Source organism: Mchenga conophoros, linkage group LG14 (assembly GCF_057382185.1).
Source record: "Mchenga conophoros isolate Kocher_MC1m ecotype Shallow Benthic linkage group LG14, M_conophoros_male_GT1.1, whole genome shotgun sequence".
NCBI lineage: Eukaryota > Metazoa > Chordata > Actinopteri > Cichliformes > Cichlidae > Mchenga > Mchenga conophoros.
In genome coordinates, this window is record NC_140539.1 from 12,980,368 (window position 1) to 12,992,429 (window position 12,062).

Below are 12,062 nucleotides of genomic sequence, written 5' to 3' on the forward strand. Positions count from 1 at the left end.
ACGGCAGCGTCTCCCCTGCTGCACACAACCAATTTTAAAGATATGAATCACATGCAGTTTGCTGTTTCTTTAGTGCTGAAGAGGTTAGTGTGTAATGAACTCACACGGAGCACGGAGAAAAGATCACAGTTTAATATAATTTTGGAAAAGAAAAAAAAAGAAAAAGAAAAAAAGAAAACCAAGTAAAACATTTTATTCCGTTTATACAAAACAATGGTATGAAGTCTACCTCACATAACATCAGCAACTAGAATCTGACAGAAAATTAAAAAGATGTACAAAGAAATAAAAACAAAAAACAAAAAGGGGAGAAAAAAAACAAAAACAAAAGACCACATGCCTACAGGTGCCAATCAGCCCCTTTACATAAGCTCAACACATCCCTGAATCACAGAAGAACAGTAATACTTAGGATGCACCAGCTACAGTAGACAAAAATCACATCTGTCTCATCTACACCCTCCCCTCTCCTACACCCAGTTAGTCCTCCAATCTAAATCCTCCGTCCACGGCAAAGTTAGGGGCTGGAATGGTTTTCTTCTTTGGAGCACTCAGTACGGCCGGTCTCTTCTGTCGTCCCTGCGGTCACCTCTGAGGGGAGAAGACAAAGATGTCTGTTACTCGGGCTGCATTTTAACGAAGACCCACATGTGCTAATGTCATTGAGATAAAAACCGGAATCAGCCGGCAAATGAAGGTGAGCCATAATGTCAACTTCTCATTCGCACAGGCCTTCACATTTTAAATGAGCAGCAGAGCTTGATTTCAATAAAGCAGAAAGCCATTAATGCAGCATGTCACCTTCAGGGTAGAGCAATAAACAAGTCTGCTATGAAGCCAAACCAAACACAATTCAGAGTGAATATTCAGACACCTGGAACACTTAGGGGCTCCTTGGATTGTGTAATTTCACTCACAGCTTGCTAACACCACAAAATGCAGTTTAATCTCCTTGAAGATCATACTGCCAAAGTACTTCTGTTATAATTTGGACGATTGCCATATACAGAAGTTCTCAGATGATACAGCCATCATTGGATGCGTATCAGACGGGAATGATCAGGAATACAGGGGGGTCATCAGTGACTTTGTTGGCTGGTGTGAGACCAATGTACTCCAAATCAACGCCGACAAGACAAAGGAGATGATCATAGACTTCAGGAGGAAGTCACCTCCTACAACACTGGTGAACATCCAAGGGAAAGACATTGAGATAGTGGACTCTTATAAGTACCTGGGTGTTCACCTCAACAATAAACTGGACTGGACTACAAATACAGACATCCTGTATAAGAAGGGCCAGAGTCGACTCCACCTGCTGAGGAGACTGAGGTCCTTCGGAGTCTGCAGGACTCTGTTAAGGACATTCTATGACACTGTGGTAGCATCTGCCCTTTTCTATGCAGTGGCCTGCTGGGGGAGTGGATGCTCGGACAGGGACAGGAGCAGGATTGACAAACTGGTGGGGAGGTCTAGCTCTGTGCTGGGATGTCCCCTGGAGTCTGTGGAGGTGGTTGGCAAGTGGAGGATGTTAATAAAGCTGACATCCATCATGAACAACCCACATCACCCACTGCATGAGTATGTGAGTGGGCTGAGCAGCTCCTTTAGTCAGAGACTGAAACACCCTCGCTGCAGGAAGGAGCGCTTTCACAGATCATTCATCCCAACAGCAGTTAGACTCTATAACTCCTCAATCACGATGTCATAAGGCACTGGACACTGTGAACATCCACGGTCACCACTTCATGCATAATGGACCTTCCATGTGTATGGACATGTGCAAGTATATATGTATGTATATGTATATTTAGTGTGTACATGTCTATACATACATAACATTGACATACAATAGTTATGTCAAGCTATATAGTTTGTCTTGCATATTTCCAACCATATCCATAATCACATACTGTGTATGCTACCATTGCATATAGTGTATTATAGGGCTGCTCAATTAATCGAATTTTAATCACGATTACGATCTGGGCTTTCAACGATCATTAAAAATGACTGAGCCGATTATTAGCCCCTCCCTCATTTATCCGCGACACCTTAAAGGCCGGTCCGTGAAAATATTGTTGGGCATAAACGGGTCCGTGGCGCAAAAAAGGTTGAGGACTGCTGATTAAGAGGACCCGAGGGAAGCTCGGAAAGCTAAGCAGAAGTTATTTGGAGAGGAGAGTGACTGCTGTTGGTTGAAAAGAGGTTAAAAAAAAAAACATCAGTGGTGTTGCACACTATTTTATATTATTTTTTAAAGTCATTGTTAACCCTTTAAAGCCGGTCAGAGCAGCACGCTCCGTTTTGTGTAACTATTTTTAAATCCCTGTAGAACCTGAACCGTGTAAGCTAGCGCAATATTTTTTTTTTTTGCATATGAAACCGGAGGAGTTGTACTTACATCTGATGCCATCAGCTTGTCCTCGGTCACGGTTTCCTTCCACATAAAGCTTTGCAAAAATTGCATAAAAAGCACTTGCAGGAACAAAAACATAATATTCCAGAAACACGTTTTGCTGATCCGATCAGCTGTTTGTAACACTTCCCACAGTGAAACAGACGTCAGCGCGAACTGTCGCATGTCCGCCATTTCCTGCCCAAAACTGGAAGTGACGTCATTTTAGCGGAAAATGTAGTTTTTTACTTGTAGGCCTTAAAAGCCTATACTGGTCATGTTTGACTTTTCTGAATAGTTGCTGGGATGTTTAGAACTCGAATTGCACTGCTGGAAATAGTTTGTTTTGATGCACATGCTGTTTTCGTTGCAAATTTGCATCATAGGATTGTTTTTTTGTTTTTCCTGCAGTATATAAAAATTGGTGTATCTCCAAAATAAAACTATGAAGACACTCAAAATAAATTTCCTGTTGTTGTAAACTATTTTTTGCAACTTTTTTGTATTTAAAGTTTTGAGGGATAAACCTCTTAAATTTCTCCAAGTAGAAATATATGTAAAAAAAACCAAACGATTTTCAATTTTTTTGTAGTTTATTGCACTTTTTTGCAATTAATGTAGTTACTATGGACTTAATGCATACATATTATTAAAATATGGGCTATAACAGCTGTATAGCAACTTGAAATGCTCCCACAAATGGCACTACAACATTTGAAAAAATAATACAAGCTCTGGCGGACTTGGTTCTATAGTAGGTCTTAAAGGGTTAAATAAATATCGTCAAATAATCGAGATCTCAATTTTAGTGAAAATAATCGTGATTATCATTTTTGCCATAATAGAGCAGCCCTAGTGTATTATCTTACTTTTTTTCATTAATTGTACTTATTTGTATTTCCTTCTGATATCTGTACCTGAGGTGACGCAAACATTTCCTGGTCTTGGGATCAATAGAGTCTTATCTTACTGAAAAAGACAAACTATAGTCATTTTTGGGCAGAGTACGCCCTCTTCTGGCCATAAAGTAGTGGCTAAAGCAGATACGGGAAACTCAAGGCCTTAAGGGCTGGTGTCCTGCAGGTTTTAGATATCGTCCTGGGTCAACACACCTGAATCAAATGATTTGTACATTACCAGGCCTCTGGAGAACTTCAAGACATGTTGAGGATGTCATTTAGCCATTTCAATCAGTTGTGTTGGATCAAGGACACATCTAAAACCTGCAGGACACTGGCCCTTGAGGCCTGGAGTTCCCCCACCCCTGGTCTAAAGTCTCTTTTCCACTAACACCTACTCTAAGTCCATCCATTTTATTTATTTTTTTAAGCGTTTTCCATTAGGTACTGGTACTTGAGCACCCCTCAGCCAGCAAAAATGTGACAGACTGCACGACACTGATTGGGCAAGGAGTGAAATCACTGCTTGAGCCATTTCACAAGAAACCACCACTTTTTAAACCAAGCAACAAAGTAGATGGACCACCCTGCTGTAATGACACTACTGCAACAGCCAAGAGTCTTCAACTGACCTTCCTCCCATTTTGTAGCCGCCACCTCCAAATCCTCCGCGGTCACCCCCGCGGAAACTTCCACGCCCTCTAAAGCCACCGCCTCTGTCGCCTCCATATCCGCCTCTGCCTCCACGATCTGCAAATGCATCATGACATGACAACACAAATGGGTCCGTGACAGGTTAGAGCACAAACTAGCCTAACAATTTAAGTCTTTAACACATGCAACTACTCTGAAGTGGTGCTGTTATTTCCTATGTTAAACTTTGCGTTTTCATTACAATAAAAATGAGTTTCTTGCATTTATAAAATGACAAAACTGAAATCACCCAAAAGCCTTTAATCCATTACTAAATGTATTAACATAAAAATTGAGCAATAAGGATTTGGACAAAGGATGGGAAGAGAGAGAGAGAGAGAAAAAAAAAAATAATAAAAAAAAGGAATTTGGCAAGTTTAGCCATACTTAGAAACATGTTCCTGCTACCAGGTTTCTTTTCGCTAAAGCTACAGGGACCATTTTCCAATCCTGTAAACATTTCAGGTAAAAGAACATCTCTAAAGCACTCACCTCCACCTCCAAATCCTCCATCTCCTGGTTTGGGTGCACCACACTTGTTACACTCCTGCCGCCGGGCAAAATTCATGTTGCCGCAAGAGCTGAGGAAAGGAAATCCAGGCATTTAGAAATGCAACTGAGCCAAATGGACATGTTCTGTTGAATTTTTATTAATAAACATTAAGAAATGAAATAAAAAAAAAGTTTAAAATCCTCACCTGTTGGGACAAGGCCAGTCTCCTCCTTTAATGTCAAAGTTGGGTCCACCACCACCACGACCTCTGAAACCTGCCAACCAAGATGCATCATCAGTACAGGTAACGTAATTTACCAACTGTATATCATTTGAACCCAGATGACGGCCTGAGCAACACCCACCTCCTCGCCCCCCTCTGCCGCCGCCGCCACCACCACCACCACCACCCCTCTGTGTGAACTCAGCTCTGCGGGTGGCAAATGATACTTTGATGGGTTTGCCGTTGAAATCCTTTCCTGAAATTAAACAAGCAACAGGTCAGTGAAAACAGTGCTGAAACATGTCAGGAAATAAAAATACATATCAGGGCTCTTACCATCAAACCAATCAATAGCAGCTTTGGCTGATGGAGGGTCATCAAAGGACACTGTAGCTTCACCCTTTGGTCGCCCAGTGGCTTTGTCAGAGTAGATGTTTATCATTGGTTGGCCAGTCTTCTTATTCACCTAAAAGTACAGAACATTTCGAGATGATCAGCATTTTTTGCATTTACTGTTTTAAATGCCTGAGTCTGCTGCAATGAATACCTACACGAGTACACGCCCATGCTACTAGCATCGTGTGTGTTTGTGCTGGTGGAAAACTGAAACCTAATTACACTAAAGTAAATGAAGTAGAGGTGGTAGATGATGCCTATATGAATCAAAGACAGATAAATAGTATTAGCCCTCTGGTCCTCTGTAATGCTTACATCATTTTAGTCCATTATTAGGCCAGGCAACATGATTGCATCGTAATCCACTACCCCTACTGTCAGTTTTGTGGCTATAAATTAGACATAACTGAAATTAAAATGATAGAGGTTGCTTCAGGTGCATAAAGAAAGGACTGATCTGGTATAATAAAAATCCAGTCAAATGAAAAGAAATCAGTCTCAGATTCGCTCAGTACCTTAATGATGCCAATCTGCTTGAAGAAGTCTCCAACTTCCTGAACTGTGACATCTTCTCCAAGTCCCTGTACAAAAATGGTGTTGTTGTCAGAGTTGTCCTGCTCTCCAGCTGTGGATGAGATCAGACGACAGAAAGTGTCAACAAACCTCATCTAAAAACAGATCAAATTTAAGTGTTTAAAGATTACAGAACATGTTTAGGCTCCGTCTTACAGAACAGTACATGACATGACCAGGTTGGCTGTTTTTTTTAAGTTCCGACTAACAAATTTACATTAGCTTGTGTTAATCAACTAGAAACAGAACCAACTCAGCAGAAAATACTAAAAATAAGGAGTCCAAGAGGTCACCTTTGTGTTGCCTCTGGCTGTACAATGAGTTGTGTTCTCTCGCTAGTTAGGCAACATAAACCAATGCAGATGTATTAGCCGAAAACAACCAACCAACCTGGTGAAGTCTCCCAGACTGTACACAAGATGGCGCCAAACTCATTTTAAAAACGTAAACACTCGTTTCTTACATCCGGCTCCACAGGCAGTGTAAAATTTATGTAACTTATTCAGTGCAGGGCTTTTAGCCCATACATGTTTAATGTCCACTTTAAGTCTCACCTGGTTCATCCCTTGAGCCGTAGTCTCGAGATCCTGGAAAACAGAAAAGAGGATGGAAGGAGAATGTGTGAAAAAGGATTTTTTAACTCCGTGGTGAGCTTTCACATAATTAAGTATTAACTTTGTCCCTAGCATTGCATAATGATACCAAAGAAAATTAACCAAATACCATGTTAACAGCTTTCTGGTGGGTGTTTTCATACCATTGCGTCACATACCAACACCTTTCAACAGGAACAGAACTGTTCTGTTTTTTTTTTTCCTCCCCTCACTTTTCTTTTTTGAACTTACACCAGAAATGAAAACCACCATAAAGTCTCCAGTTTTAGAAAGTTTTCCTTCTTCATCCTGGGAACACCTCTCATTTACAATCAGCTCTTGTCTCCATGCAACCATTATTTTACATCTCAAGCTCCATGTTCTTTACCATTATGACAAATAGCAATAGGTGGAGTACCCTTGGGATCTGGACATGGAAATGGTGGCATTCACTGAAGTTCCTCTCTCTCTCTTTTTTTAAACCCTCTTTTCTTTTTCCTAACTCAAACTCTTTCCTCCCCCACCGACACAGTTCTGATGCTCGTCACTTACCACCGTAATTTTTGTAGCCACCACGGTCACCACCTCTGCAGAGGAAAAATTGGAGATATGATGGCTTTTCCTTTGTCCCAACTGAGAGCTCAAAGCTCCCCTACATCCCCACCAGTATGCACTCCTGCCAGGGTGTGCGACTACGGTGGAAATGTCTCACACGATGAATGCGTTAGTCTTTGACATTAGAGATCAATAAGCAGACGACTAGGCAGCGCTGACTGAACAATCAGGTAGTTATTACATGTCACTGGGGCACCGTTTACAGATAATTTGGTACTTTTCACATGGCCAGATTAGATACCATTAGCTGAAAAAAAAGAAAAGAAAAAAAAAAAAAACAGCTTTTTTTTGTTTTTTAAACAAAATGAGCCAAATTGATGTTAAGGGGTGCAGCAAACCAATGAGCAATCTTCCACTGAGTGCATTTATGTGATCCTTTTACTGAGGTCCATGTTTTAGTTCAATCACCTGTAGTATAAAATGTAGATCCATGTTAACACAACATACATGTTCGCCATTGTCAAATATACAACACTTGAATGAAACCTGTTGAATGTGAAGCAGCTGAAAATGTGGCTCCAGGTCTAAGTGCATCACCTCAGGGGAGTTTCCACTGCTCACAGTACATTGTGTGGTCATTATAAGACATGAAAGTACCAAAAACTGGAGTTTGTGAACTTACTGGCATCTTAAAAACGTGTGGCTACTGGAAATTTAACTGAGACCGAGATCTTAACATAACAGGAGGTTTAAAGGATGAAAAAGAAATGTGGCACTTTCGGACTGTACAGGCTCCAAAAATAAAGATTATATTTACCTCCTCTCAATAGAGGCACAGTTTAAATGTTAAAAAGTCAAATCCATTTTTAGTAACAAATTAGTCCAAAGTAAAAAAGAAAAAGAAGAATGGTATGGCACCATTTAGGTTAATATTCCACTGGATGAAAGTCTCTGAAAACACCAAGAGGTCCTTTTCAACCTTTGTTGCCAAATGGACAAAACTTGTGTCAGTCTGGGTATGTTAGTTGCACAACCAGCTCTTATCTGGGCAGCTGTATTCAATCTCCATTTCTTTTTACCTTAAGATCCCATTGATAGTGAGTGGATCTCCAATGAGTCGAGCAACTACGCTCCAATTAACCACCACTTGAGTACAAATCACACAATCTTAACAGTGGATTTTGTCACCAGCGTGTCTCTTATGAGATTAAACACACGCACACACACACACACACACACAAAAAATTTAAAAATACAAAAATCAAGGCTCAGAGCACCTGGAGCATATGTTTGGGAAATTTTTTACCTGCGGCAACATTTGATCGTTCAGGTTTTAAAAGAAGAAAAATTACCAGTGTTTGCGGATCTGGAGCACAAAGCAGATGAGTGGTGAAAAAAATCCATCTATGTGGATGGTTTGTAGTTGATGAGTGGTGATGATGTGCTTATAAACAAGTCATTTCTCATATTTCAGTTAAAAAGGGTACCTTAGGGGCAGTGGCACTGTGCAACTTACCCCATACCAGGAGGTCCGCCTCTTCCGCCACGATCATATCCACCACTGCGGTCATAGCCACTGCCGCCACGGCCTCTGCCTCTGTAGCCTCCTCCTTCTGAACGGTCTCCATAGTCACGCCCAAACCTCCCACCCTGACCACCACCTTCACCACCTGGTGGAAGTCAGAAAAGAAATTCTTAGCACAGGCCAATTTCAAATACAGACTTATTGAGATTTTATGATCCAGTTAGCATACCTTCATTCCATCGTCCATATCCACCGCCACCACCTCCTCCTTGCCCTTGGCCTCCGTATCCACCGCTGCCACCACTCTGGCCACTGTATCCGCTACTACCACCACCACCGCCCTGTCCCTGTCCATAACTGTCTCCACCTTGCCCCTGACCACTGTAGGAGCCTTGCTGTCCATAAGACCCAGATCCTTGCTGCCCATAGGAGGGCTTGTCACCATATCTGAATGGGAGATTGTCAACCAAGTGCAGAATTAGCTGGATGTTTCCCCCCTTAAATCTTGCATTAGTTACATACATACAAATCGTTGCTGGATTTTTTTCCCATTTCCACACACAAAACACACCCCATCCCTAATACAGAGATATTATGAACTTACCCAGAGGACTCTTGTCCATAGTTATTATAGCTCGGTTGCTGAGACTGGCCATAATTTTCTGTGGAGATGAAGAGATGAACCAAGTTTAAAAACAACCCCAAGGTTCACATTAGCATTTCACAATTTATAAAACAATTAACCTGTACCAAATGAGATTGTACTAAAGTGGACAGTATCCTGACCTCTGCTGTGCCCGGGATACTTTCCACCAAAAGACAATAAAAACCAGTACCAAACTTGTGTGTGGACACAGGCGTATGCCAGATCTTAAAGGACACATAACTTAAACACCAACTAAACTAGATGTGAAAAGACATTTTAGTAACTGATATTTAAAAAAAAAAGTAATATAATAATAATAATGATAAAAAAAAGACACTTTTTAGGTGGCCTCTGTTTAACAAAAAGGTGTTTAAATTGCATTTACATACTGTACCTTGCTGTCCAAAGCCACTATAATTCTGTCCTCCATAGGAGCTGCCACTATTTCCTTGTCCATAACCCTGCCAATCAAATGCATAAGTTAAGCAGGTTTTACTTTAAAATAAATGAACTTGTACTATTACATCAAGTAGCCAGAATAGAGGTCTTACCTGCCCGCCTTGCTGACCTCCACTATATGAACCATAGCTGCAGACACATGGTTAAAAAGACATTTAGCTTCCGGGTTTAAAATGTGTTCAAAAAGCTAAAACGTTGTTCAGTTACACGCTTTGAACATGGGTATGTACTTTAAAGTTTGTCTGCACATTACCTTTGCGGGCCACCGTAGCCTGAGTCTGAAACAAAAATAACACAGTGGTGTAAATGTGTTTGCTAAAAAGTGAAGTAAATGTCTAGCTGACCAAGCAGCTGGCCTCAAAGGCAAAAATAGGTTACTTTAAGCAGGCCAGCAACACGCCAACAGGCCCTTAGTCAGGCCGAGCCGGGAAAATGGCGGTCACTTTAGCGTTGGCTTAGACTAAATGTTGAAAACGAAACAAATGATCTGCTCAAAATACCCCTTGTTCTTCGCACAGCCTGATGTAATGAAAATACACGCACGTACGATTACAGTTAACTATAACACAGGATATAAGATAACGTTACAAGAGCAAAATACTTCTGGATCCGCAAGAGAAACAACAGCCTTCGCCATAACAAAGACGCTTTGAATTTTCTTTGCTAACAGCCACCCCGACAAAGCCCACTGTAGCCACAGTTCGTGTTTTGAAGTACAGCTAAAAATAAGATGCCGTGAAGCACTTTCCCATAATGAAAAGATGAATAATTATAAACAAATAAAATTATTTGCATGCATTAATGAGGGGGGGAAAAGAGCCTGCGTTCCATGGAATAGACGGAGCCCTGGTTCTGGCCTCGCGGTTCGCAAGCTAACGTTAGCTCCAAAGCTATTTGACCTACTTTCTCATCGGAAATAAAATGCGTTCTCACTTACCAGTGGCCATTGTGTGTACTCTTTATATATATGTAGTTTAAAAGCTGATGAATTCTGGTTCTCGTCGTGGCTGATTAAAACCTCTGCTTGAAAGTGCGCAACAAACAGCGCAGAGCCGAACACGCCGCTGCGAATCTGTGCTAAATGCAGCAGCTTTTGCATGCGGGGCGGGGCGCTCCGGAGCCCGCCTTCAAAGCGCGCTCACGCCCCCTGCTGGTCCTGGGCGTTAATGACGAAATAGCGCAGAAAGTTGCGCATCTTCTCTGTGATATCTGATTAGGCTTGTGTGAGTCCAGCTCACAAAAATGCACATTTTAGGGATTAATTGATAATTGTATTAATGTGTATGCAGTGATGTGCAAAGGACTTGAGCCAGCCTTCACTCATTTATATTTTTGGGAAATGGGAAATAGTTGCAGGGATTTATTGAAACATGTGTAAACATACCTGGAAATACAGTATATAAGACAAAAACTGTGTTTGTACAATTCTAAAGAGCCTGAAAGTTAGTCTTTGGTATGACCACCTTTATTCTTCAGCACAGTCTGAAGCTTTCTTGTAATTTCTCTATGTAGCCTTCAGGTAATAGCTCTCCAAACTCTTCTATCCAGGTATATGTCTGTGAAGGTTCTCAGTCATCCAGGTTATCGTAGTCAAAGGAGCTTGCAAAGAAAAGTGTCTGGACTTCTTTAAGTTACTTGAAGACGTTTCACCTCTCATCCGAGAAGCTTCTTTAGTTCTAAGGTCAAATGGTGGGGAGTCCCAGATTTGGAGTTTGGATTTGGAATGGTGGGGAATCTGGGACTCTCCACCATTTGACCTTAGAACTGAAGAAGCTTCTTGGATGAGAGGTGAAACGTCTTCAAGTAACTTAAAGAAGTCCAGACACTTTTCTTTGCAAGCTCCTTTGACTATCCAGGTATATATTGACTACTTTGGCAGTGTGTTTGGGATTACTATCAAGCTGAAAAAAATAAGCTTTTGTCAATTAGATGGTTTCCACATGGTAGATAAAAATCTAACATTAACTTTCATGCATTCACAGTTTGGATGAATTGCTTTATAAGATCTGCTGCCAGTGATTTTCAGTCCAGTTATTGTGTGTTCACAATAACTGAGCCCTTTCTCCCCTTTTCTTTTGAGACCATTTCTTTCTTTTTTTAAAGACCCAACTTTCAAATTAATGGACTTATCTATGTGGATGATCAGTATGTATATACATCACTGACTGATCTCCTTCGCAGGTCAGTGTAGAGTAGCAAAAAGAAAGAACATTTCTTCGAATAATGCAGTGTCCTCTAAACTATAGAAGCATTTTTTATCAAAGAACACTTCAGCCATTGTGATTTAGAAAATTAAGTCTTCCTCTGGTATAGGGCTGTTCATATAACGATATATATCGGATGACGATATAAAAACGTCTATGTTTCATTTTACACTATCATTTGTTTTGTTATCGTTTGTCGCAAAATAAACTGTTTACGGCAATGTTTTTTCATCGTTTTGATGGTCACTGTAGTGGCTATATTAATTTCGTAAAGTTCTCTCTTTCTCTTATATTTTATATAACCACAGACGGACAAGCGCCTGTTTTTATGCGTTGTGGTTAGCAACAACGACGGTAAAACCATCCGCTTGTTTATGTTCTACATAAACCTTTCACAATAAAGCT

General features: G+C 40.8%; 1 protein-coding gene across 2 annotated transcripts; it reads right to left on the reverse strand.

Moving 5' to 3' along the window:
- Positions 1–117: 117 nt before the first annotated feature.
- Positions 118–10,574, reverse strand: taf15 (TAF15 RNA polymerase II, TATA box binding protein (TBP)-associated factor). Of its 2 annotated transcripts, XM_085245351.1 has the most exons (16): positions 10,391–10,531; positions 9,707–9,731; positions 9,546–9,582; positions 9,389–9,455; positions 8,953–9,010; positions 8,578–8,795; positions 8,340–8,493; positions 6,821–6,855; positions 6,230–6,262; positions 5,618–5,727; positions 5,043–5,172; positions 4,849–4,962; positions 4,689–4,758; positions 4,483–4,571; positions 3,930–4,047; positions 118–591 (listed from the first exon to the last, which is right to left on the reverse strand). In XM_085245351.1, exons 1-16 carry the CDS (start codon positions 10,398–10,400, stop codon positions 552–554), a joined length of 1,308 nt encoding a protein of 435 aa, XP_085101477.1. In that variant the 5' UTR covers positions 10,401–10,531; the 3' UTR covers positions 118–551. The 2 variants fall into 2 exon arrangements, with proteins under 2 accessions (XP_085101477.1, XP_085101476.1); XM_085245350.1 differs by lacking the exon at positions 6,821–6,855 and having other exon boundaries at positions 10,391–10,574.
- Positions 10,575–12,062: the final 1,488 nt, after the last annotated feature.

Coding starts and splice junctions, on each gene's coding strand:
- taf15 (XM_085245350.1), bottom strand. CDS start 10,552: ATGCAAAAGCTGCTGCATTTAGCACAGATTCGCAGCGGCGTGTTCGGC. Junction 9,011..9,388: donor TAGTGGCTTTGGACAGCAAG/GTACAGTATGTA, acceptor TCATCTCCACAG/AAAATTATGGCCAGTCTCAG. Junction 4,048..4,482: donor TGGAGGATTTGGAGGTGGAG/GTGAGTGCTTTA, acceptor ATGCATTTGCAG/ATCGTGGAGGCAGAGGCGGA.